At 39.4% G+C, this 27,879-nt stretch overlaps 1 protein-coding gene across 2 annotated transcripts; it reads left to right on the forward strand.

The window, feature by feature from the left end:
* The first annotated feature begins 265 nt into the window (after positions 1-265).
* Positions 266-26,600, forward strand: LOC122863271 (kinesin-like protein KIF3C). Of its 2 annotated transcripts, XM_044169603.1 has the most exons (9): positions 266-2,221; positions 17,114-17,215; positions 17,760-17,882; positions 18,158-18,166; positions 19,695-19,813; positions 20,043-20,159; positions 20,506-20,614; positions 21,681-21,826; positions 22,788-26,600. In XM_044169603.1, the coding sequence occupies exons 1-9, from the start codon at positions 818-820 to the stop codon at positions 22,873-22,875; spliced, it is 2,217 nt and encodes a 738-aa protein (XP_044025538.1). In that variant the 5' UTR covers positions 266-817; the 3' UTR covers positions 22,876-26,600. The 2 variants fall into 2 exon arrangements, with proteins under 2 accessions (XP_044025538.1, XP_044025539.1); XM_044169604.1 differs by lacking the exon at positions 18,158-18,166 and having other exon boundaries at positions 267-2,221.
* Positions 26,601-27,879: the final 1,279 nt, after the last annotated feature.

A 27,879-nucleotide genomic window follows, 5' to 3' on the forward strand; every position in this document is an offset into this window, starting at 1 on the left:
AACTAACTTTAATTATGAATAAATGTCTTCAGTTGTGGGAGCATCACCAGTGTTTGTAACCATAAAAGGACACACATGTTCCAGTTATAGTTGTTGACTGAACAAAGTGTGTCCAGTTGAGGAGTTGGTGGCAGCCTTGGACAAGCATCAACTCAACAGTGAGACGAAACTCCATTTCCCATGATCCTTTGTTCCACTCCGCAGTGATGTGGGGTGTGGTAATTGAATGACTGTGTATGCGTGCGTGTGTGTGTGTGTGTGTGTGTGTTGCGTACAGGAGGGGAGGTCTGTCTCTGCACACACCGAGAGCCGCAAATCCGCTTCGGAGCATCAGTGAGCGGAGGACGTGAAGATGCGGCCTGTAGCGGATCTACCGGGCGTGTAAAATCAGGACGACATGAGAATGATACCTGATATGATTGTTTTTATTGTTGGATTTTTTTCACCGACCTGGACGTGTAGCGGGACTGCAATGGAGCGTCGATCCAACGCGTGAGAGCTGCTGACCGTCTGTCTGTTTGTCAGCTGATATTACAGACAATAAGCAAAGGAAATTAGCCATTAGACATAGTGGCATTTCATCATTTGTGTTGGTTATTATAGGAGTCTGTGTTATTAAGCACTGTGGCTATTTACCTTTATAATATGATCAAGAAGACATACTGAATTTGTTATTAATGATTTAAAAGATCAATGGTTACACAATTCAGAGGCAGACGGGAGACTGGTTAAAGGCATCATAAAGGTTTCCAGCCTGTTTTTGATTTAGATAATATAAACTGTTCTTTTGTTGTTTACAACAAGAAAGAAGCCAGTCATGTCAAAAAATAAGAGCAGTGAGTCAGTGAAGGTGGTAGTTCGATGCCGCCCTTTGAACCGGAAAGAGGAGTCCAATGGGCCTGCAGGGGGCATCCTGCAGATGGACCTGCGGCTCGGACAGGTGATCCTCAGGAACCCTCGTGCACCAGCCAGCGAGCCCCAGAAAACATTCACTTTTGATGCAGTTTATGATGCAAACTCCAAACAGCGAGACCTGTACGACGAGAGCGTGCGACCGCTGATAGATTCAGTGCTCGCAGGGTTCAATGGCACCATATTTGCATACGGGCAAACCGGAACTGGGAAGACGTACACCATGCAGGGGGCCTGGTTGGACCCAGAGAAACGGGGTGTGATCCCCAACGCTTTCGACCACATCTTCACACACATCTCCCGCTCGCAGTCTGATAAGCAGTACCTGGTGCGGGCGTCCTACCTTGAGATCTATCTGGAGGAGGTCCGGGATCTCCTCAGTCCCAACCACGGCAACGCCAGAGCCCTGGAGCTCAGGGAGAGTCCAGATTCCGGGGTGTATGTGCGTGACCTCACATCGTGTGTCTGCAAGAGCATCAAGGAGATCGAGGAGGTGATGAACGTTGGCAACCAGGCGAGGGCGGTTGGGGCGACAGACATGAACGAACACTCGTCCCGGTCCCATGCCCTGTTCCTGATCACAGTGGAGTGCAGCCAGCCTGGACCAGATGGGAGGAAACACATCCGGGTCGGCCGCCTCAACCTGGTGGATCTGGCTGGAAGCGAACGCCAAGCCAAGACAGGCGTCCAGGGAGAACGCCTGAAGGAGGCCGCCAAGATCAACCTTTCCTTGTCAGCACTGGGGAACGTGATCTCAGCATTGGCCGATGGGCGCAGCAGCCATGTGCCATACCGGGACTCCAAGCTGACCCGACTGTTGCAGGACTCTTTGGGTGGAAATGCAAAGACCGTCATGGTCGCCACCTTGGGCCCGGCCCCCCAGCACTACGACGAGACTCTCACCACCCTCCGCTACGCCAACCGGGCCAAGAACATCCAGAACCAGCCCAGAGTCAATGAGGATCCCAAGGATGCTCTATTGCGCGAGTTCCAGAGGGAGATCGCTCGCCTCAGGGCCCAGCTCAACCACCGGAAGTGGAGGAGCAAGCAGAAGAAGGAGCAGGTGGACGGCGAGGGCTGGGAGAGAGATGGGGATGAAGAAACTGAGGGTGAGGAGGAGGTGGAGAATGAGGCGGAGGGCTATGTGAAGCTGGAGGAGCAACGGTTGGAGAGGGAGAAGGAGGCCATCAGAGAAGATCAATTCCTGTTGGCTGAGGAGAAGCAGAGGCTCCTGGGAGAGAATAAGAGGATGATGGGAGATCTGAGGAAGGAGCAAGAAGCCACAGAGCAACTGACCGCCAAGTACAAGGTGAGAGCTCGAACCTGTTTGTCCAGTCAGTAGTTTAATTCATTCATTCATTCATTCATTCATTCACACAAACACAGTCCACACAATCCAAGAAGTCAGATAAGGACATGTTGTCCGTGGGATTATCATGTGTGATAATCTGATGAGCTGTTAGTAAGGGACATTATGGACAGTAACACCGGGAGCTTCATATCTAATTACATCTGTGTGTGTGTGTGTGTACTCCTGTGCATTACACAAACCACATTTCAAACGAACCATGCACTCCTGACGTTAAGTGTGCTACATATCAGGTATTGATATCAGATATTAATGACATTAAAGGGGCCCTCCAGCAATTGAGTAATATACTTCCATAAAGTTGGGGGACTTGTGGAAGTCAGAGGCTGAGATATCCCGACTTTTAGTACTTAATCTGGGTCCAGCACTTGATTAAAACACTGGATCCTGCATTACTCATAATGCCACTCAATAGTGTCTCTTCGTTAGGCCCTCCTTGTCTGGTAAACGTCCATTGTTAGACTCCATAAGCCAAATTTGTAATGTAAGTCTCCAAGACCCAAGCCAAGATTTTCTCAGAAGTGAGAAAGCTCCTCCAGAGCCAAAGAAGACATTATACCACTGCGTTCACAGGTTGAGTAGTTCTTCTCCTGACAAGTAAACTTATATAATGCTTAAATTGGTCGAATATATAGTGTATTATATTAAGTCTTTATTTTAGACCAGTAACATCCTGATGTCCAGGATTGAGTTGCACCAGCTCTTCAGCAATCCATCACTAAGTTTGTGTGAAAAATCCTTCCTAAGTTCTTAGTAAAAAGTTTAAAACTAGTGATTTACTAAATCTGGTTGCACCATTTCAAAAATAAGAAATGTCTCACCTTTAGACTTGAGTAATGTGTAACACTGTTGCTAGGATACATCTGTGGCACCGTCCAATCAAAAACAATCAACTATGTAAACAGGAAATCACTGAAGCATCAAAAGCTATAGCATAAATTACAAATGATTTATTTAACTACCAATGCTTTGTAATGTAGGTATTACTTTGTTGTATTTATACATCCAGAGACAAAGAAATAAGTGTCTTTTATTCATTCAGTTTAGAATGAGTATGAAATGGCCGATTAGGCTAACCTAGCTGATGTTATTTGGACATTTAGCAAAAGGTTTTGTTATGTTGTGTCAGTTTTGTGAAATAATAATTTAAAATCTTCCAACCTTACATCATAATCAAACAGCATTTTATCAAGTGTCAGATGTCTCGACCATATTCCACGTAATTATTGCACTATTACTTATTACTTATATTTTTACATTGTACCGTACATACTTAACCTCCAAATCCACTTTGGTACTTACACTTTTCATAGCTTTTATACTTATATCCACTTTGTACTTAATTTATCTTACCTGTATTATATTTTGATTTGCTTAGTACTTCTATCCCTGTGTGCATTGAAGTGATAGTGAGCAGCTATAACGAAAGAGTTTCCCCTTGGGGATCAATAAAGTATTTCTGATTCTGATTCTGATCACTTTTACTCTTCGATCTAAACGGGTTGTATATTAGCAAGCTAACATTAGTTAGTTCAGTTAGCTGCACAGCAGTTACACCTGGGGCCTGTGCCACAAAGCGGGATTGGTGGATTAGCCAGCTAGCTTTGGTCTTAACTGATCATAAATTGAGTCATTATTCCTACAAGATCCTGACATGGACAAAAGTACTGAGTGACAAATAATAAAGAGCAATCGATATATTTAAAGGTCAGTAGAATCATTTTACTGTTCCAGGCTTTCCATTCCCACTTTTAAAACACCGCTTCTAACAAACAAAGGGATAGTTTACACAAAATACACAATGACAGTTATAGCTCTGTTTAAAGCGCAAAGTCTATTTAATTCCCAAAGAGATTATTTACGGTGTTGATGCTTTTACACTCTCGATCACTGCAGCTCAGAATAACATGAGGCGACTTTGTGATGATAACTGGAAATAAAAACTATACCCACTGAAAAGTAATCCACACACTGTTAATTAGCTCTTATGATCATAAATGCAACATTTCGGTTAGATAGATCTCATCAGGCATCAACTGCTTTTCTTCTCGCTCGTCTCCTCTCTGCTTTGGCAGCAGAAACATTACTTTTAGTGTCTTTATGTGCATCACATATGCATAACTGTTTGTTTATCATCAGACAAAAAAAGCAAAAAATACTCACACTACTAAAGACATATACTGTATAATAATTCCAGCATTTATTCATAGACTTAGACTTATTTCCAGTGTTTCTACAGATTCTTATTCTATTCTAGTTATGTGATTATACTGTAGATATTTCACCTGGTTTAATATCACTTTTTGCAGTCGCTATAATCAATTATTTCCTGCTGGTGTCATCATTTCATGTAATTTCATAACTTCAGTCATAGTTCTGACGATGTCGCTTTAACATGAACGTGCTCATAGCTGGAAAACCCAGAATTAACTGAGCCAGTTGATAACCAGCTTAGGTTATCCAGGATCACCAATGTTAGGTTGAGTTAAGCCAGATATTCCAAAGAGAGCCAGACTAAGCTGAATTTGCTTTGTGGCCCCTGGCAGTTATCGGGTGTAAATATTTAATAACAACTAATCTTTGCGTAAGAGCTAGTTTGTGGGCTGCAACCTGTTTTAATTTAGTGATGCTAAATTAGTAAACACTTATAACTAGGTCAAGTTTAGAAACACCTGGTGCAGCTGACCAGTGGTTCCAATAACTGGTACTATGTGTGTTTTTGTGCCTGCTGCCCTTTCTCCACAGTCTGGTCGGGTGTCTCATATGTCTAGACAGGAACTGGTGACCACTGTAGCTTAAAATGTCAGTTCTTTCTTTGCCCTGTTCACGTGCACCAACACACACGGGCAGCAATCAAAGACTGAGTCAGAGCTGCATTAATTAACTTGCTCTGATTCATGGGCATATGTAGTCAATAAGTCACTCATGCAGAATGACTGAGTGACTACAGTCTATAATTCTGTAGCTACAGCCTGGACCATCAAACATGAGACACTACTGGATCAGTTTACTAAGCTGCAGCAAACAGCCTGAGGCCCTAATGTGAGGAAATGAGAGGAGGAAAAAGATATTTTCAGTGTCACGCGTACGGGAACAATAGAAAGGCAAGTTGAGGTTCAGTCCCAGCTAGTATCCTCTTTTTCTGTTATCAATTTGGTGATGTTTTGTGTATTTTAGGGGCAATTAAATGTTAAATTCCTTCACTTGGGAGTGCCTTTAACAACTCCCAGAGCAGAGGTGTGAACTTGCATTCATCTGTGGGTAATATACAGTCTGTGTAGGTGGTGTGAGGAGTGATAGCAACAGGAGAAGTGTAATAACAGAGAGAGATTTTCCAGTTCCAGAAAAGGTTGCAGTTATACCCATGTTTCAAAACACAGCATGCATTGTGGCTGCATTACATTCTGGTCTATTGAAGCTGTTGTCAGTGGACAAATTGATCTGTTTGCCTCCTCTACAATGGATTTCTTCCATGTGGTGCTGGTCAGAATGGTTGAGATCAATATCAAATAATAAAGTAATAATATTTATAATATTGCTATATATGTACAGTGTATCATAATATAGGAAATTAGTGCAAAATCACATAAAAATAATGATAATGATCAGATACAAGTGACATCAACTTGTCATCATTTGGCCAGTTATCAGTGGAATAAGCAAAAAGACATTGCAAACGTTGCATCCAGAAATGCAAAGTATATTGTCAAGAGCTGTTTTTCAGCAGTGCTACAGTGTTTTATAGGGAATTCTCCTATATATCAATAAATCTCCTTTATAAAGTTGACTTATGTGAAGGATTCATTTGGTTTGGACAGACTATAGGAGAAGCCAAACAACTTGTTATAAAACAACACATTACAACACTTTGCATAACACCTTGTTTGGGTTATATGCTATTTAAAGTTTGTTTTATTTTATTTCATTTTATTTTTTTTTGTCTTTGCGTGTCCGGGTCCCATTGTGAATTCAATCTCTGTTTTTTGTTTTAGTTTTCTTTATTTTTGTGAGTATGTGTAGATTGTTTATGACAGGATAAAACCAAACAAAACCATGGTGATGAATTGATTGACATTTGAGTCAATCTTGAAGCTAAATGCTAATCCTTGCATTTCACTTTGCTGTGCTTAACATAAAACCAAAAAAATGAATTTAAAAATAATTGTGATAGACTTGGGTGCAAGCTCTTTTTGTACTTTGACATTAGATACCAGAACCCATCTCTCTTTTTGTCTTTGGTTGAGTCGTTTTCTTCTATCTTCAATAAGGAAAAAACATCATAAAATATCTATTTGTGCGCAGAAATGCAGGATATTTTGCCAAGAAATGTTAGAGGGGGTATTTCTCATGCACATCTGCGTGTATATGTGCTGTATAAAGTTAACTTATGTGAAGGATTCATATGGTTTGGAGTGAAGGACAGAATACGCCAAAATGACTGTCTATAGTTGTGTATCTGTTTCATGTAATAAATGCACACTGCAGCATACACTCAAAAGAAAAAGACTAAAATCCCTCAAATTGTGCCGACCTACACTAATTTTTAAGAGCAGTGTAAGCACTCGCTCTTGTTTTTGCCTCATCTTTAGGATGTGGCACTTTTTCTTTGTGAGTGAAGGTCTGAGGGCTGGGAAAGTCCCATGAGACAGAGCTAATGTACATCCTGCCTTCATGTACGTTTCTGTGCGAGGCATTTCTTATTTCTTCCCATCACGTTAATATTGTTTTGTGCTAAACCGTATAAAATCTGTGATCATACAGCGCAGTTCAGAGGGTTTTTCCTGCCGTGTGTGTTTGTTTGATGCTGACTGGGTGGCTGCTGAGTTATGTCAGTCCTCCCGACCCCTCCACGGAGGAAGACGATTAAGGACAAGAAGTATTTCCTGCCTTTGATGCATCGGTCTGTTGCTGTTGGTTCATAACTTCAAAATAATGTTTGTCATGCAAGACACAAGTAAATGTGTTTGTTCCAAGATTCAAACATTAAAAGTTTAAGTCTGATGATGTTATGTGTTTTTCTCATTGTCAACAAATCTCGTGAAAATCTCATTTCTCTTTGCCTTGGAGCTCACTCACAAGGTTTAATTAAATCAAACAATTAATCGATTAAACCAGAAAATTATTGGCAGATTGGCAGGTCTACATTCGTGTTCTGAGAATATTTTGAAAATTGTTTACTCGTAAAAAGCTTTTTACATCAAAATGTACATATTTAAGAAGTATTTATGTTGTGAAATTAATGTAGTAATAATTCATCAATTTCCTTATGGTGATCAAAAACAATAATTGATCATTTGACTGCCTTATTAGATCTGTGATCCTATAACAGTTCCAGTCTGAGCAATCAGCCAGTTTTAACAGAGCCCCTGCCCAGCTTTCCTCTGATTGGCTGAGACTGATATTAGCCCACCAATCACAGAATGTGGCCTGCAGGTTCCATTTTTATCTTTGCTCTGATAACCAATGAGAGAGAGGTTGCTAGGCAGAGAGACAGACTGTGAAAGAGACAGACAGAGACTAGGAAACATGGTGGAAATGAGCTCAGAAAATAACCAATTATAGATAATATCAGATTGAAACGCAATAGAGTCCCTTCTCCCTCTTCCTCTCTCCCTCTCTTCCTCTCGCTCACCCACTCATACATCCACATAGACACACACAACACATGTAAGTAGGTCAGGAACCAACCTTGTGAATCTGTGTTGGGTCAGCTGGTGTTTCTGCAGGGTGCTGTTAGCTAACTGGCCTCCAAGGTATGACGCTCCATCTGTGGATTGTGTTGGTGCAACTGTTGTTTAGCTGCTGTCTGCTCTGCTGGAAGTGACACCAGTTTTGATTTACATGAGCAAATGCAGTGTTGGAGGAAGTATCCAGAGCCTTTACTTAAGTAAAAGTAGTAATACCACACTGTTAAAATACTCTGTTACAAGTAAAAGTCCTGCATTTATAATCCTACTAAAGTAAAAGTATATAAGTATAATCAGGAACTCAGTACTTAAAGTATTAAAAGTAAAAGTACAATGCAGTAAAATGTCCTCTGTGACTATTATACTGTTAGAAATTATATCATTAGATTATTATTGCTGCTGCTGATTATTTTCTCCATTAATCGATTGATTGTTTGGTTTATAAAAATTCTGAAAATAGTGAGAAACGCCTTCACAATGCTTGTTTTGTCCATCCAACAGTCCAAACCTCAACATTATTAACAATAAATTAAAATGATTAAAATAAGTAAAAGGAAAAGCAGCAAATCCTCATATTTCAAAAGTTGAAACCATTAAATGTTGCCATTAAACCACTGTAGAAGAACGAGATGACGTAGTTAAATGAGCGGCAGTCAAACCTCAAATGGTGGAATAAAATGTAGAAAACATGATGGAAATATGGCATTTATGTTTGTTTCATGTATTAATTTAAGGAACATCATCGCTCCGCACAGATCTGATGTTTTGGTCTGCCGAAATGTTTTTGTCTCTCTCAGTGGACGTTTAAGTCACATTCTTCATGTACGTCATGATTTATTCACTGAATCTGTTTCCATGTCACTTCCTCGCATTTTCTTTTTATCGATAAACCAACTTTTCCACCTCCCCCTTGCATAAAAACTTGTTTGCAATATTTCGACTTCTTCTTTTTTAATTTTCAGCGTCCACTTTTGCCCTAAGATGTAAATAAGTTAAATGCAGCTTTTAACAGTGTTTGTGCTGTTATGAAACAGTCAGGTATCAGCACAGTCAGTGTGGAGCGCTTCATGCTGAGCAGCTGCTGTGTCCGTCCCTCCAGCGGACTATTCTTAGATCCATTTTTCTGGGTCACAACTGTAACTTCTTACTGTCTCTTTTTAAAGCATCTCTAGGTCCTTCAAGAAGACTTAAAATGTCTGAAAGCTATCTGAACTTCAGACCTTGAAACATGCATTTATGTTGTTACTTACATTAAGGTTATATTCTGATAGATCTTCATCTAACTGACATTAAACGCTGCTTGTTTTCTCCATCCCACTTTCCTTCATTTTGTCTCTACCTTCTTTTCTGTCTCTAATTTAAGTTCATTTCTTACACGTGTCTTCAATCTGAGGTGTTCCCATTTATTACAGGGGTTATTTAAAGAAGAAGTTTTACTGAACATTTTCAGAGATCCTACTTTCCCTCAACCTGCCTTCTCTACTACTTTGTTTAGTAGTTTTCTGCAATTCCCAAGAATGCCTTTTTACAACTTCCCAGATAAACAGCACAGTAAGTAGGTCAATTTAATGCATCTTAAATTAAATATCTGAAGTTACTGTCACTACAAATACTTGCAAATTTGGACCAAATTGTAGAATTTTAAATCTAATTTATGGTAAATTATATTAGCACAGACAGCTCTCAAGACTGAAAATAAAAAACTCCTCCATGGCAAGCTGCCCAGATAAAGTCTGTGTGGGAAACACTGAGCTATTTCTCTTCAATTCTTTTGATCTTTTGATTTCTTTTGTAAGAAGCCTAACATAGATGTTGCTTCACAGCAAACAGAGGAGGGTAACTGCCTGGAGCAGGATGATAAATGAATCTTTCAAATGAAAAACAAATACGTTTGAAACAACATGAATGCATCTTTCCAGCCTTCGCTGTCTTTTGTTATTGGAGGAAATCGACATCGACTGTGCGTTAAGGTCTTTCCTACATCCTGCCAGCTGAAGTTCAGCCAATCAGAATGCGTGGTCAACAACAATGTCCAGTGCCTCATGGGAAATATCATCAGCGTAACACACAAACTCAGATGCACACACACATGCACATACACGCACTGTGCTTACATATCAGCTTTCCACAATATAACATAGACATGAATTTAAGCATGCAGAATGTATTTTACAAACGCACACACGCATACATGCAAAGCGTTATGGATAGAATGACTGTTTCCTGTTTATATAGCTGCCTTCCTGTCTAATTAGAGGAGGAAGATATCTGGAAAGAGGGAGGGAGGCCTGTGTGTGTGTGTGTGTGTGTGTGTGTGTGTGTGTGTGTGTGTGTGTGTGTGTGTAGGCTAATGAACAGAAAGAGCTCATCGCTGCTCTCCATCTTTCAGCATGGAAGGCTGCATCACTGAAATATTGATGAATCAACTCTGTGTGTCCATGTGTGTTTGTATGTGTGTGTGTGTGTCTACATGATTTTGAAGCCTGTGTGTGTGTGTGTGTGTTTGTGAACTGAGCATCCAGTCATGGGATCGGTGGAGAAAGCAGAGCCATTTCTTAATCAATAAAATACAAGGAGACAAACAGACACAGAGAGACATAGAAATGTCTGCAAGTGAAAAGAAAATATGTAAATGAAATATGTGTTTAGGTACAGAAAGTGAAAATGGCAATTCTGGATGGTTGAAAGATGTAATATTTTGCTAATGTAACCACTGTAGCCTCGTAAAATATACAAAGCAATTATCAAAACATTAGAATAATTAATTAAACCATTTTTATAGATTGTAAAGATTTCCAAGTATGAAATTAGTTAAAACCAACCTTGTTTTTGTCTCAAAAGAGTATGCTACTGTTTTAGCATTGCACTCCTTTAACATCGTCAGACTCACAATGGACAGTTTTTAAAAAAAAAAGAAGGTAAAAATCGATGCATCAGAACCAGATATATCGTGTTTTTTATCCCACAAATTCTTCTTCCTCGTCAAAACCGAGTGCCTACATTACCCATAATGCAACTCATCCGCTGAACCATTCAATCAGAGATTCTCGTGTGTTATGCTAGTAGCGGCTAATGTAACCTGGAGCCGCTAGCTTTCAGCAGAGATGAGAAGCGGGCTACAGACGTCTGGTAACATCACTTCTCTTTAACTCCACACCCCCCTGAACGTCTTCAGCCCCAGCTGCTTCAGTTGCCTCAATTTAGGAGATTTTGTGCAGCTCCCTCTGGAGCCACAAAAGGCTTTACGCAAATTTTTTTCACGGTATCCCCAACACCTGTAAACAGACAAATTGGTGGCGTTGCCCTTTAAGATGTAGAATTAGTTAGTTAAGGTTTGATTAGGTTTAGGCACAAAAACAACTTTGTTATGATTAGGGTAACGGTTAAAATAAGTACTTCGTTAAAGTTAGGGGACCTTTGTCAACATGATTAAAACAATAACTACTAGGTTAAGGTTATGGAACGATGGTGGTCGGGGTTAAATGAAACCGAACAGCAGTCTCTCGTATCAAAATCTGAAATTTTCTTGATCCATCCAACCACCCTGACCTCCTCCGTTTGTGCAGCTCGATAAGAAAGTCACACTGTTTCCTCCCTTGCTGCCGACGGACAAAGGCTCTGTCTTGAATGTAAACGTGTTGTTCTGGGGCATTTGCTGAAACGACAGATTCAAATCTCGAATTTCAACAAATGTGACCTTATCACCAGAGATGTATATCGTAAACAGTTCATTAGAAGATGAAATCTTCAAAAATACATTCCCTCTTGTAATTAAGTCATGAGAATAAATGAGGAACATCCACTTTGACTTTATCCTTTGAGAAAAATAGTACACTGACATGCATATTGCTGTGACATATTAGCTTATTTGAATAAACCTGTGTCCTTATTCAGTCTCATTCTGGCAGGATGAAAGGATGTTTTTCAGGTTAATCTGGGGTATCTGGTCTTACGTTGTGATCTGCTGGTTGCATTTCACTTCGTGTGTTTGGTAGATGCAGGAGATGACTGACAGTGAGTGAACGTTAATAAGGTTTAAGGCTTTAAGTTGTGGCTTCTTAAGTGGTTTTTGCATCAACCAGGACTGATGTGAAACAGATTCTCAGAGATGACCTGACCTTTGTTCTCGCTTTTTTCCCTACCTCTCTGTCTTTCATGCTCAGCGTCTCTTGTCTTTCTCTTTTTTTACCTCTCTTCCTCTTCTGTGTCTCTTCCCAGCAGGCTTTTTGTCTCTCTGCTGCACACGAGAGCTCGGTGTCGTCACATTGTATTTATAACCCGGTCGCTCCCAGCAGGCCCCGGCCTCGCTGTGATTGGCTGGCTCATGCGGATGAGCCAGCTCAATATGCAACACTTCCCATTCTCTTCACTTTCCCATCAGGAAATCAGATCAGTCACAGCCAAAAGAATTTGAGCATGAACTTATGGGCAGATTATACATACAGACACAAATATGCAGGCTGGCACACACAAGCACTCACAAGCTCCAGGAAAAGTGTGATGCTTTTAGAAATGCTTCAGTGTTTTCTTCTTCTCTTTTCAGCAGTCGTCCTGCAGAAAATATAAATACATAAATATGTATCATCCGACTGTATCTGTACTGATATCCATGTGTTATTATAAAGACAAGTAAGAGCACTGACAGCTTAAGCAACTTAAGTAAATTAACTTGTGACCGTGGAAACAGCAGCAGACAAAACAATCTCACCACTTGGTACATTTAGTAGCTGTTCTGGAGCTTTCGATCAAATTACATGATCTTTCTCAGCAGATGGAGTTTGCCCGGTTGTTATTGAAATATAAATGTTAAAATTTCACTTGAAGGACTTCTCCATGTTGGCTTAAAACAGTATTTGTCAAAAGAAACAATCTTGCCACAAGGTTCACGTGGTAGTTGTTCTGTAGACTATACTCATTTTAAAAATGTAAAACTTGAACATTGCATGTGTTGCAAAGACTTGAAAGTTCATGCTTTAAAACTGGGCATGAATGGCTACTTGAAATTCTATGCTACAGTTTCTGTTTTTGCAATGTTGAGGCCAGTTAAACTAGTTTTACTAATTTAAAGCTCGGGCAGGTAACGTTGGAGAAACTAGCGAGAGGCAGCAAGATTTTGAAAGTATCCAACCGAAAAAATCCCACCCCCTCCCTTCAGGCCTCCCTCCGAAGCCGCTCCCCAAAAACACCTTTTCATGCGTAATGAGTGCACGGGCAGCGTGCGCGCAGGTAGACAGGCAGGCAGTTAGGTAGGCTTATTACAGGCCTGCAACAGCCACAGATACCAGATTTTTTATTTTTTATTTTAGAGCATTTGATTTATTGATTCCTGTCGGGATGTAAAGAGAACTTCAACAAATATAGCAAAAATGCTTCTGAAATACATTACCTCCCCTAACTTTAATTACAATGGCATGTATTCTTCAGAAAGGGACAAAGCTTATTTATAGTCAATGTGGCATCATCCTCAGCCGCTAAAAGCACCACATGATTTCAGCAAGAGATGACAGCTAAAGATGCTAGCAAAGTGTTTGTTTCCCCAAAATAAGTTCAGTAAAAGGCAGAACCCCAATGGTTAAAAAAAGCAAAAGAATCAACTCATGTCTTGATTATTTTTCATGAATTTTATATTCAACTAATGGACTGACAAAACTACTGATGTGAAGCCTTCGTCAGAGCATGATGCTCGCCTTTATCCTAAACCTATTGTTGGTGAGAACCCAACTGAAATGTATTGCAGGAGAAATGCACTTGTTTCCTCTTATGAACTTAATGTTAGCAAGCTGTTTTTAGGATAACCAGGGGACATGTACAGTGTAACAAAACATTGTTCGATTTTAATTGGATGTTGCTGCATTTGTGAATTGATGTAATTGGGGTTTTGACACAGTTTCATGAACCCAGTGAGACTCACCGTGGATCTTGTTTATCTTTTACTGAAGTTAAAACATGAATATGCATTTTCTTCACTAGATAAAAGCACGATGTGTGTGTGAGAAAAACTAAAATCTTGAGTTAAAGTGTCAAGTTGTCCGTTTAAGTCAGCGACCATTCATAGCCTGCATTATAAAAGCCTGTATGCAAAGGATTTGTATCTATCTAACCAGCCTATCAGGGGGGGAAGAGACATGGGATGCATGAGAGAAAGGCCCTGACATGAATTAGCCCTTTAATGAAGCTGAAAGAATATGACAAAACACAAAGAGCAGCAAACCAGGCAGTCTCTTTTCACACACACACACACACACACACACACACACACACAGAACACAAAGACAGCTCGTAACAAAGAGGCTTTCTGTAAAGACCTGCTGCAGATGCAGCCTCTCTGAAGGACTCTACTGTACTCTCTGCATGACTCTGAGTGTGTGTGTTTTTGTGTTCGCTCATACAATCAAGTGGACAGTGTGGTATGTGCTAGTAATAAAGGATGTATAGGCTGCACACAGTTGACACACACACACACACAGTGTCTTTTTGTGTAAAGTCCTAAGACTGGAATGTGGCCAATACAAAATGGCCGTGGCCCCTGCTTGCCCTTCTTGGGCCCCTTTTTTCTTTCTTTTCCCTCCTCCTTTTTACATTTTCTTCTTCTCTTCTCCTCTTCCCTCCCTATCCTGTTTCTTGTCTCTCTCTGTTCCTGCTTCTTTATGCTCATTTTAGATTTCTGCCCTCAGGACAGAAAGCGTGTGTGTGATCATGTGTGTGTGTGATTCACCTTCAAGACAGATTGCATCACTGCGGGCCCGGGCCTTTAATCTCCACGGTAACCAAAGATGCTGTAACCAGAGGCATGAAATGATAATAAGTCTTCATCAGAGTTAACACACACATATGTAATAAAATCTGCACCTTAGATTTTCCTTTTAAAAGGCAGAAATAATAACTAGAAAGCACTCAGAGAGAGCAAAGCTCACAAAGGCTACACAATGCTACATACCCTGTTTTAATCATAGAAAACGTTTAGACATTATTAATCTGAATACACGTGCCTAATACTTTTATTAAGTGCTCTAGTTCTTGAGACGTTAGTGAAAATGTAAAAAAAACAAGTCTACAGTCATGCTAGCGGCTCTTTGTGGCTATACTTAGGCACAGTGGTGCTTTGAGCTAAATGCTAACGTCAGTATGCTAACATGTTTACACTGACAATGCCAACCTATAGATGCCAAGCAGGTGTAATGTTTACCATGTTCACCACCTTAGTTTAGCATGTTAGCATGCTAACAATTGCTAATTAGCAAAGTGCAGCTAAGGCTGATGTGAATGTCATTAGTTTTGCAGGCATGTGGTCATGAACCAAAGTATTACACAAATTGAAATTAAGAGATACACCAAAGTTATTACAATTCATCCTGATGGGGACATGAATGTCTGTATGAAATTTCATGGCAATACGGCGAATAGTTGTTGAGCCATTTCACTAAAAACCAAAAATGTGGCGCTAAAAGGAAAAGTCAGTGGATCACCAAAGTCATTAGATTTCATTGTTGTTGACATTTGTGGCGTAATTTTCATTGATGTTGAGATATTTCACAAAATTAGACAACTTTGACCTGCTGGTGGCACTAGATGAAATGTCAGGAGATCACCAAAGTCTGTAGGATTCCTCCTCTGGGGAACATGAATATCTGCACAAAATTTCATTGGAATCCATCTAATAATTGTCAAGATATTTCAGTCTGGATCAAAGTGGTTATCAGACTTCAGTCACCTATCATTGATACCATATTTTACTTTATGAAAGCACACTGTGTCATTTTTGGTCTACTTTTGAATGTGATTCGTGTCTGAGGTCGTTTTTAGCCGAGCTCAGCTTGTTCTGGCGCGGTGTCATCATGGTGTCATCATGGGGGACGTTAAGCTGCCCACTTCCAGCTCCATCTGCCTCATCAGCACAATGTCTGCACTGACTGCAGCTCCAACACTCACAGAGACTTAACTGTTAGATGTCCGGATGAACTCAGTTTGACCTCAAGAAAGACACGCAACCCTTTCAAACTGTCAGGCACATCTTCTGGTTTTATTTCTGTAAGTTAATAATTCTAGCTACAGTACATTTTTGTTACTGGATTTGATGTCAGTTAAAATTTGAATAATAAGCCTTTAATTACGTTTTCCTGTTGGATAAGATGACACCTTGATAACAGGGAAATGCTACCTGATAATATCCAATACTGTTTTGTAGTTGAATGTTCTTTATTTGTTTTTATATGTGAGACAAAGTTTGGTTGTGACACAAGACAAATAAAGATTGCTCTACCCAAATCTAATCTGATCAAATAGGTTTAGTATCAATACTAACCCAGTATGAGCAGTCATCTAATGTTCTTGTGGTCAAATTGAATCATTTGCTACCATGAAAATGATGAGCAACATAACACACATGAGAAATGTACAGCAAAATGAAACACGTATCGACATTCATAACTTAACTATAACACACTCTGAACAAAACACACTCTGATAAAATCTATTACAAGACGTTGATACCTCATAAAACCTGATTAAAATTAATCTGAACATGTTCAGACCCTTTAAAATCCATTTAATTCAATAAAGTATCAACACATACTGCATCCTATGACAGAGTCTAAGAAATATCATGACTTTTTCTTGTAAAATTAAAACTTTATTCTCAAAATATTACAACTTTGTCTTGTAAGATTATTACTTTTTTTTCTAAATTTTGACCTTTTTATGATTTTTTTCTCAAAAGTATGACTTTTTTTTTCTCAAAATATTTTACCTTTTCTCTCAAAATCTCACTCCACCATATTACCCTCAACACCATGGCTTTCACCAATACATAATACATTTTAACAAAACAAAACAGTGAAGCTGCATTTACTATTGGCAATTTTGCTTTAATACATTTGATAACACCAGACAGTTTGAAGCTTTAATTTCTTCACAAATTGAGCAATTCTAGTTAACTGGTCATTTGTTTTGTAAACCAGCTATGTGATTACCTAGTTGTGTAGTTTTCGTTCAATAGCATCTATACCTATAAATAAAGTAAAAACGGGCGGACTGAGTGAGCAGGTAAAGGTTCACTGTGTTGGTTTGACACTGTAGCTCCTACAAGGACACAATACAAGTTCTTCATCTTAAATATCAATCCAAAATATTCTTTTGTTTTTCTCAGGCGATGGAGAGCAAGCTGCTGGTTGGTGGAAAAAACATCATGGATCACACCAATGAGCAGCAGAAGATGCTGGAGATGAAAAGGCAGGAGATTGCTGAGCAGGTAAACCTGTGTGTGTTTGTATATATATATATAAAACAGTAAACTGCATTTTACTGTTAGCTACTCCTGAAAAGTAATAGTTAGTTCAACCATGAATGGATAAGGATGTTTTTTTGTTTGTTTGTTTTTGTTGAGGTTTTTTTGCTCCTGGTCCTTTAATATTAAGATTTATATTAAGAATATCAGCCAATACCAAGTGGTATTCATTTTTATTGTATGTTAGTACATTTTCCCCCTACGTAATACAGCTGCACAATTCATACTTAGGCTGCTTTAAAATTAGTAAATGTTTGACAACTAAGTAAGAAAATATGGTTTCCTATAATATGTTGTTTGATATTTGTGGAGAGGAGTGTTTGTGTGAATCTGCTGACAGCCTCTCTTCAACTGCAGAATGAAATACTGAAAATACAGAAGTTCAGGTGCAGTTCTCAACCATCAACAGAACTTTAGATCAAGGTTAACCTGCTAAATAAAATGGAAATAAAATGCAAAACAGCGGCGAACAGCACAGCAAAGGTGACTTTTAAATGAATGCTTTCAGTCGCGAAGCGAGAGGGAGATGCAGCAGCAGATGTTGATCCAGGACGAAGAGACGGTGGAGCTGAGAGAGACTTTCACTTCTCTGCAACAGGAGGTGGAGGCCAAGACCAAGAAACTCAAGAAGGTAAGAGATGCACAGATACTACATGTACATCCACATATAAAATTCAGAAAAGAATCACGTGCACACACAGTAGGCATGCAGCAAATGCACACACTTTTATAAACAGAAGAATACAGATATATTTTTACATGCACACACCTTCCTTTTTTGTTCCTAATGTCAGTATATCCCTCTTTACCCCTTTGATCCCTTTGACCCCTTTGACCCCTGACCTGGATCCTTATGACCCCCTGCCTCGGACACATGCTGCGTCCGGACACACACTTAAATCTCAGTACCTCAAGGTTTGTCCTGCCGTCCCCTCCTCTTTGCTGGACGTTTCCCTCCCTCCGTCACTCTCTATCACTTTCTTTCTTGGGCCTCTTCACGCTTTCCATGCTAACCTTCTCAATCTGTTTTCCCTTCCATGTCAAGTTGCTCAGGATCTCCCAGCAACTCACTCCTAAACCCCTCAGTGCAAACCCTAAAACAACACTCCGAACCTTGTAAACCCCTCCCTCCTCTTCTCCCTTCCCAATCCGTTGCACGGCCAGCAGGACTAACCCCAAACAACCCATTGTGTGTGGATGACAATGTGATTAATGATCCTGTGTTGATCTTTGCTCTGCTGACGCCCTAACTCGTGCCATGTACCCTTCTCTCACTGCATGGTGCCGTCTCTCTGAGGAAAAGGAGGATAAAGATTAAAAGTTTTCACACTGTGATTTCAAAGCTCAGAGAAACTTTTAGGTTCAACAAGCTTGTTGACTGCTGGACTTTTTGCAGTTGGAAAGGAGCGGTTGATAATAGTCAGGGAGCACTCAGGTGTACAGTATAGTTGTGCATTAATGGTACACAGTGTAGCAACGTTGAACTGTGATTGGTCAGCTTGGACTGATTGTGTTTTCTTCTACAAGTTTCCAATGCTAGAGGAGATTGTTGATAGCGAAAAACAACATTAAAGGCACCCTGTGGAGTTTTTTGACCACTAGTAGCGCTATGGAGCAGTGGTTCCCCGTTTTGTTTGCATACTGTTCCACTGATGTGCAGGTGGCGGTTATGCACCAGCAAAGGCAGTGAAGAAGACGACTGCAAGCTAATAAACATGGATGTAAACAATTAACAAAATTATCAAATTATCAAAAAATCGGCTTCGTAAATGTTTTATGAGGGTGGAAATACATTCAACATGTTTTCTAGACCTGCATTAAAGAAATAGTCTCCTATTCATTCATGAAACAAGCTGAACTTTCCCATCAGTGCTTTATTTTACAAAGTGAATGAAAGACTAAACTACTTCTGCCTGTTCGTGTACAACACATCTGTCTTGTTTTGCTGTGGTGATGTCACGGATGAAGTCAGACACTGAACTATAAATTAATGCCCTTGTGCACCGGAATCTTTTGCCACATTTTCGTATTATTTTTAAATGTTGTGTTTACAGGGAATTCCCTTTAAATATCTGATTCCAATTTCAATCCAACTTCAATCAGTTTGTGAACTGCAGTGTCATCTTTCAGGCTAACTACACCAGGATTAGCCTACTTGTTTAAAGCGCTTGCAGTCAGCCCTGGGCTAAGTCAAAGAATGAACAGTGTGAAAGCTCAGGAGGAAAGAGGAGGAATGATCTGGAGAGAGGGAGGGCCGTCATGTTGCTGTTCTCCTATTGGCTGCCCATTTCTCCAGACGCCAGTGCCTCCAGTGCTGTTGCTATGGGCAACCAAGCTGCAGCGAGTTGGAGACCAGTTCATCAGCGACTACACTGCACTGGGCGACATCGCTCCTCCTCACCTTCTCTGTTTGTCTCTCTCTCTCTCTCTCTCTCTCTCTCAGCTGTATGCCAAGCTCCAGTGCATCAAAGCGGAGATCCAGGACGTGAACGACGAGCACGTGAGGAGCCGACAGGAGCTGGAACAAACTCAGAACGAGCTCACCAGAGAGCTCAAGTTCAAGTGAGTCGAAAACAAAACGTCCAGAAGAGTCAGCAGAATCAGCAAATATGCCTGGATGGTTCAGCAAACACAGCGTGCACTGACATCAGATACATACATGCTTCATAGGAGCTTCATTATTCCAAACACTGAGATATGCTGAGATGGGAGATGTTAAGATAATGGATCATTTGTTTCTGAAATGACCTCAAACTAAAACTAACTATTGCTGTGTGTTCTGTACATGCAGGTATCTGATCATAGAGAACTTCATCCCTCCAGAGGAGAAGAATAAGATCATGAACAGACTGACCTTTGACCCCGAGGAGGATCAGTGGAAGTTTCAGCCTCTTGTTCCTGCTGAAAGGTCAGTGTGGGTTTTAGATGTTAGGATATTCTCATTTGGGCCATCAGGTGGAAATAATGGACTCGAAACCTGTTTAATTTGAGTCCGGGTTCATGACCTTTTGACCTTCCTGCTCTCTGTGTCACTCACTCTTCTTCTCTTGTCTCTTTCCTGTCATCCTCCACTGCTATTAAAGCAAAGAAGCAGACTTTTAAACTGTCCATGTGGCGTCATTCACCACTGGAGAGAAAGCTAGATCCTATTTCTTTCACAGAAGATATCTTGGCTGGAGCTTTCTAATTTCTAATCGATTTTCTTTTTGTTTCTCATTGATGTCCCCTCTCTGTCTCTCTCTCTCTCTATTCAGTAAATCCTCGCAGATGAAGAAAAGGCCGACATCTGCAGTCGGATACAAACGACCCATCAGCCAGTACGCCAGGGTTGCCATAGCGATGGGAGCGCACTCCAGATACAGGGTAAGTGTGTGTGCATGTGAGTGGTTTTGTAGTGTGTCTGTTAAATAGCAGTATGAGAAGTAACCACTTTAACGGCTAACGACGTACTATCAGGGATTTTGAGGTGCAGGCCACAAGGAGAAACCCAACTCTCCTAGTGCTGATGCAGAAATTATTTGAAGGAATACTCCACCAGATATATAGCTGTTGAGTATCAAAATATTACCCCCTGTACACTTGAAAGGCTTAAATCTTTTTATTTATTTAGGGGTAGTATATGATACTCAAAAGACACATTTTTAATTGAATATTCCTTTTATTCATCCACTATTTCAACCACAAGGGCATAATGATTTTGTGGTTGAACTGTTGGATAAATAAAATTATTTTTGCATCTTGACAAAGAATGTGCAACCAGTCTTTTCCTTTGTTAATAAAACATTTGTGCAGTTGTTAAAAAACCTTTGTTTTAGTTAATATAAAGTTAATAAAAGTTCATAATGATCATTTATAGAGCATTTCTCAAAATAAAAGACATTGACATGACATAAGCACCAATGAATTAATGATTTTATTTGATGATTTAAAAACACATATAACACTGCACTGCAGTCATTACATACATACTTTAAAACAGCTGCATGAGGTAGAAAGCAGTAATCATGTAAAATGTAAATGTAATATGTAAAAATGGGTTTTATGATGAGATTTAAAAACAGACACAGCGTCAGCTGACCTGATTGTAAGCGGAGCCGAGGGGCCAGTACAGCAAAAGCTTGATCACCCTTCATTTTTAACCTGAACAGCTAAAGGACCCAAACTGGCAAGTCTGAGGGGCCTCTTAGAGCGATAAGGGATTAGAAGTTCACTTATATACTCTGGTGCTAGAGCGTGCAAAGTGTGATAATACTTAAAGTTAATTCTAAAAGAGGTTTGCAATATAGCCAAGATTGATGTGATGTGTGAGAAACACTTTGTATTGCATGCAACACCTTTGAATGAACCTTCACAAGAGAGCAAGGTAGACTTAAATAAGTGTGTGTGTGTGTGTGTGTGTGTGTGTGTGTGTGTGTGTGTGTGTGTGCAGGCTGAGAACATCATGTTTCTGGAGCTCGACATGACTCCTCCAAACACCGCCTCGGTGGATCGCTCAACGGAGGCGGAACCAAACCAAAGTCACTCTCTGGACAACTCGCCCACCAAGGACAGAGGCGTCCGCAAGTCTCGCTCCTGGTGAGCCTAAACCCCCAAAACCCCGAACAAGAGCCTGACTAACGTATCAGCTGATATTATCTTATAGTATTGGCTTATCACACAAACAGTACTGCTGCATATGGTGGCTGATCTGCAAGTAAAAATTGTGGTATATAAATGTTTAAAAGGCTACATTTTGTTTTTGCATTTTTGACCTTTATTTTTCTTAATTTAACATAAAAATTGTTTTTTGTATTTGTGTCTTTTAATCTTCTTTACTCTTCAAAATGTCCTATCATCTTTGATACAGTAGTAAAGTTTATTGCACAACACAGCTCTCACATTTGAGAGATCTTTGCCAAAAAGTAGTAGGCCCAACATATGGGTCCATATTAGCTAATATATGTCGGCCGAGAAGAAACTGCAGAACAGAAATGCCAAAGATATATTTTAAGTTTATTTAAACTGTAAAATATCCCGCTCAGTACACATCTTGATCATAATTGTTTAAAAAACTAATTTAAATGATCAAAAATGTTTGTTTATGTCATGTGTTTATGTAAAAAGATGAATATCGGCTGATATATTGTTATCTGATTTTGTTAACTCTCTATTTTCTCATAAATATCAATATTCACGTTGGTATTAGCCAGGTTTCTTATGAAATTCATCCATTATGATTTATATTGTCCATTGATGTCAGTGTACCATTTTACACTTGGAGTGTTGACTTTATTTTGTATGTGGGAAACCTGCTTTTACTGGCCTGTATCTGACTAGTATAAATGGTTTAGAGTCAATGCATCGGTAAATGGGATTATTCAGGATTAGCCACACCCTCTCTAGGCGGTCCTAATCTGATGGTTTATCTCTCATTTGCTCAGCAGCCTATAATCTCAATGTTGCTGGATAATCTTATTAACCTGTGTCTAAATTGTATGTAAAGACGGAGATTATACATTATCTATATTTTAATTTTAATTTCTTGTTTTTTTTGCAGGTGCCAGACCCCAAAATCCATCACTTCCTCTTCTTCTAATGTTTCCTTGGCGGCATGTCACACTGCCACACCCATGGCGGCACAGTAAAGCTTTAGTGGGGATGTTGTTGTTTTTTTAAATTGTTATTTATTTTATTCCTCCGCTTCCTCTTCCTCTTCCTCTTTCCCTCTTCCTCTTTTGGCCAGTGAACCTCTGAAAGACTCCTCAATGAGACCTACAGCTGGGAACAACAAACTCACACCACCACCTATGCTGAATCCTGAGAGGTGACTACATTAAAAAGTAGTTAACAAGGAAGCGATCTTCTGACAGGAAACTAAATGACTTGATGAACCTCAGAAACTCTGTAAAACACCAGTTCCTCCTGTTCTACGGATGTAAAAACCCACCAGAACCCCTTCTTCCTTGCATGTTTGAGACCATGAGCCTCGGATCATCCTCTGAAACAACTGGCTGCACTGCTGTAATGCCCAGACTGTTGTGTGTGTGTGTGTGTGTGTGTGTGTGTGTCTGTATATACAGGGCTGTATGAAACAGCTTGAATCGCCTGTTAGATATAAGTGTAGATATTTCATGTATTTGGGGGGGGGCAGGTTTGGTCTGTTTTCTGTGTAAAAGGGGAGACAGTTGGCTAAGAAATGAATTCATAGAGTTTGTGTCCATGTTGGCAGAATTGAGCACAGTAGAAAATAACGATGTAACTAACATATGATGTGTGCTGAGGTACTCTGAAACCTGAATGATGACCTTTGTCATACCTGTTGTCTCGCATTATTACTCTGTCCCTCCACGGTGTCTAATTTAAAAGCAACGCCTTAAAATAGTCTCATTAAAATGAAAATAGTGAGGCATGTCACACTTCCAAAATAAATTTATTGGGATTTTTAGTCATACCAGGGCAATGTTAAACACACATGGCCATTAAAATCACAGATCAGGACATTTCTAATATTGTTCTGGTCAAAAATGTAACTCTTTTATATCAATGTCCAAGGTTTATTAAACAGTGGTAACCATGGTAACAATAATACAGTACTAATTGAGTGTGAAAGTTCATTCTTGGCCATGGAAACAGTAGTTTGACAAGAAAAAAGCTTAACTTAAGGTCCACTTACTTCTTACATCTTTTTCTGGAGCTGGACGGAGATTCAATTAGATCCATCCAATGAGGAAGAGCAAAAAATGTGGTTAAAAGCTCATAAAAAGCTAATAAGTAGACCTTGAGCTACTGTAAGATTTTATTTTTGTCAAAACGCGACTAATTCTGTACCCTACGTTATCAGTTCAAACTCAACCAGGACTTATACTGACTACAAAACACTGATGAATTAAACACAGCCAACTTTTTTCCTGTTGTATGTATGGCCACTTACTCAAACTCAAAATAATCGAGAAAATTTGAGAAAAATTGTTATTTTCATGCATTCTTTCCTCTGAGTGGGAACCAGCTAAACAATTGTTTAAAAAAATCAACCAACAGAAATGCTTTTTTTCTGAATAATGATGATACCTAAAAACTTAAAAGAAACTTGGTCGAACACTCAAACATTTTCCTGCAGTTTAATTAAACAATGTTTCATCAGACAACCTGACTTCATCACGACATGCACACAAAGTTTATATATAGGCTGTATTCAATCAAACAATCATTCATTCATTTGATATCAGTCAACTGTGGATTACACTTGTGTGATGATGATGATGACAAGAGCAGCAGCTACTTTAAACATTCAGGTTGGGCAAATAGTGCAGTAGGTATTGAATATACTGTAGGTCTGTATACGGTAAAACTAATATTATTTCAATACACCTGTTCAAAGGTTGACTGAAATGTACCTCACTGACCTGTTGTTTAGACAGAAGTCTGCAGTCAGGTGAGTACAGTTTAGTGTCACAGGGTTCGTTACTTGCTAGAGGTTAAGAGGAGCAGACAGTGGGGGTCAGGCTGACTAATTATTACTGTAGTATTGATGCCAGAGATCCGGTTGCAGCTGAACCCCCTGCCAGGTGTAAGAGAGCACAGAGCAGCCCTTTACTAGTGTGTAGAAACAACATTTATCACCAATGTGCTGCAGATATGTTTTGTTTATTACCAATTTTTTTTTTTTTTTTTTTTTACAATACTTGATACATGACTTTGTCCCCCTTTGTGTACAAAATGTTTCCTGACCCAAACATCAAACCATGTCATTGATAATATCTGATAATGTGTCAGAAATGTACTTGTGGAAAGTTCACTGAGATGTCAGTCCTGGATCATTTTAATGGTATGCGACAGTTACTGCAGCTTGCTCATTCTGGGGCCGCAAATTATTAGTTAGTACAAGTTATTTTCATTATAGATGAATCTACTAACAATTCTTTTAATTAATCAATTAATCACTTCGTCTAGAAAATGTCAGTGGAAGTCGTGATCATAAACACATAAACCTGGCAAGTTTATTGTGAGTGACTGATGTCAAAGAAAAAGTTAATTTCAGTCCATTAGAGCTCAAAGGACTTTCAATAAATACTTCACTTCCAGTAAATATACTGTATTGTAAAAAAGTTCCCAGAGCCCAAGGTGACGTCTTAAAATTGCTTGTTTTGTTCGACCAGCAGTCCAAAACCCAAAGATTTTAATTATATATAACAGAGAAAAGTAGCAAATCCTCATATTTGAGGAGCAAGAGCCAGAAAATGTTTGACATTTTGACTTACGAGGCTCTGTTCACACTCATTCTCAGCAAATACAGTAGCCTACTAATATTCTATCAACTAGTAATATAAACAAAATGAGAGGGGAAGGGTCGAATTACAGTGAGATGCTGTTTTCTGTGAATTTTAAATCTGTGTGAACTACTTCCTTCACTGTCTCAACCATTTACAGATGCACACTGAGGATTTTATGTTTAGTCGTCAGTATCTGGGTGCATAATTGACGCAGTTTGATATTTTAAAAAACACTTGGCTTTAAATGCTCTGAGGCTTCATGAAAATGTTCATGTTCGTGCTGTATAATGGAGGTTAAAATACATGCAACTATACCTTTAATGAAGTGAAAGATTCCCCACAGATGGAAGTATATAACTGTAAGTTGAGTTGAGTATCTATGGAAGAAAATTGTTTTACATTTATTTGGCTAATGTTTTAAAGCTACAGCTACATTTCAGGCTGCTATTCATCAGAAAAAGACATTAAAATATTGATATTCAAGTAAAAATGAGAAAAACTGGTGTCTACAATCCTGAAAACAGCACCTTTGAATGTTTATCTCAGTATGCTGTTTATTCGCCTTGTGTAATCAGCATCAGTCATCTCTACTGCCTCAAAATATCCATGAATTATTATCTAAATTTTAGGGCAGGACAGTGATGCAAGGATGAATTGAGTTAAATAATTTAGGAACAAAGGCAAGATGGAAAACAAGCAGTTATTTCCAGTCTATGTTGCCTCTAAACATTGCTCAAGCATAAACATTTTGTCACATTAGTGAGTGAAATCATCCATCTGTGTCGGGGCTGTAAAATACTGTATAAATGTGTGTGTTTGAGGGCTGTGGGGGCGGGGAGGAGGGAGGATGCCGATGGAAGAGGGGGGGGATGGACGGGTGGATGCAGGGATCCAAAGACAATCAGGAAGTGAGGAGCCGCTGTGGAGGAGGTGAATACTGAGCCTGTTTCCATGGTAACCTGCCAGTAAAGGGTGTTGGGATGGGGATGGGGGTTTTGCGTATCTACATGTATGTATGTATGTAACATGGTGGGCCAGTCGGGCTGAGCTCATGTCTTGCTGACAAAAAAAATAATCTAATAAAGACACTGTCACAGGCGCCTGCTGGTCGTTCAGCCATGTTTAAATACGTCTAATCAATAGCTAAAGATTTGTTTCAGGTTATTGTGTGTATCATTTTTAATTTTATTTCATTTTATTCCCATTAGCTTCACTGGAGCAGAAGCTTTTCCTCCTGGTCCACGTCACATGCAATATTTATGGTAAAATCCCAAATCACATTATAACCACACCACAGACCAGCTGACAGCCAGACGCATAAAACGTAAATGCGGTAAATAAAACAATACAATACACCAACTTGCTCCAAAACAGTATCTTAAGGAAGAAGTTATCGATTACAGATCTAGTAATGTTATGAGATTGCAGAATACCTCATGTTTATCTCAATACATTTCATACATGCTCAAAAATTCTGTATTATTACAACAGTTCAACGCTTAACCAAAGCTACTTTCAGATCCGAAAACAAGAAGTAATTTAAAATGATCCCCTGCTAAGGCTCAGTATCTACATACCTATACACACAGTCTATGATACACTCACACAAACTGATATAGTACAATATTAAGGTAAATGAAAAGAGAAACGTGTCCAATTGGTAAATACTACCCCAGACAGTTTAACATTCATCCACAAATATGTTATCAGGTAAGAGCTGCAGCTAATAATTCTTTTCATAACTGATTGATCATATTTTTAGCTACGCCAGCAGCATAGCTCCAACGATGCTGATGTTCAGTCGGTCCAGACTTAAATGTCTCAGCAAGTGTTTGCCATGATTTTTTTTTTTACAGGCATTCATGGTCCCCACAGGATGAATCGTACTGACTTTGGTGAGTCTCTGACGTTCCACCTATCGCCACCACGAGGTTGACATTTGTAGTTATGAGTGAAATGTCTTGAGAACAAATGGATGAATTGACATAAAATGTATCCAATGCTTTGGTTTATGACCAAATACCTGCAAAACTGACAACATCCCATCAGCCTCAGCTTTACTTGTGTTTAGTGCTAATCAGCAAATGTTAGCATGCTAACAAGCTAAAAATTATACCTGGTTAACATCAGCATGTTAGCATTTAGCTCAAAGCATCGCTGTGCCTACAGCCTCACAGAGCTGCAGGCATGGCTGTAGACTTTTAGTCTTTTTAAACTATAAAATGTGAAAATAAAAGTCTGTCATGATGTCAGAGAGAGCCCAAGGTGACGTCTTCAAATTTCTTGTTTTGTCTGACCAACAGTTAAAACCTATGATATTCATTTTCCAATTAAATAAAAGAGAATAAAGCAGCAAATCCTCTTATTTGAGAGGCTGGA

Source organism: Siniperca chuatsi, linkage group LG16, assembly GCF_020085105.1.
Source record: "Siniperca chuatsi isolate FFG_IHB_CAS linkage group LG16, ASM2008510v1, whole genome shotgun sequence".
Taxonomy (NCBI): domain Eukaryota; kingdom Metazoa; phylum Chordata; class Actinopteri; order Centrarchiformes; family Sinipercidae; genus Siniperca; species Siniperca chuatsi.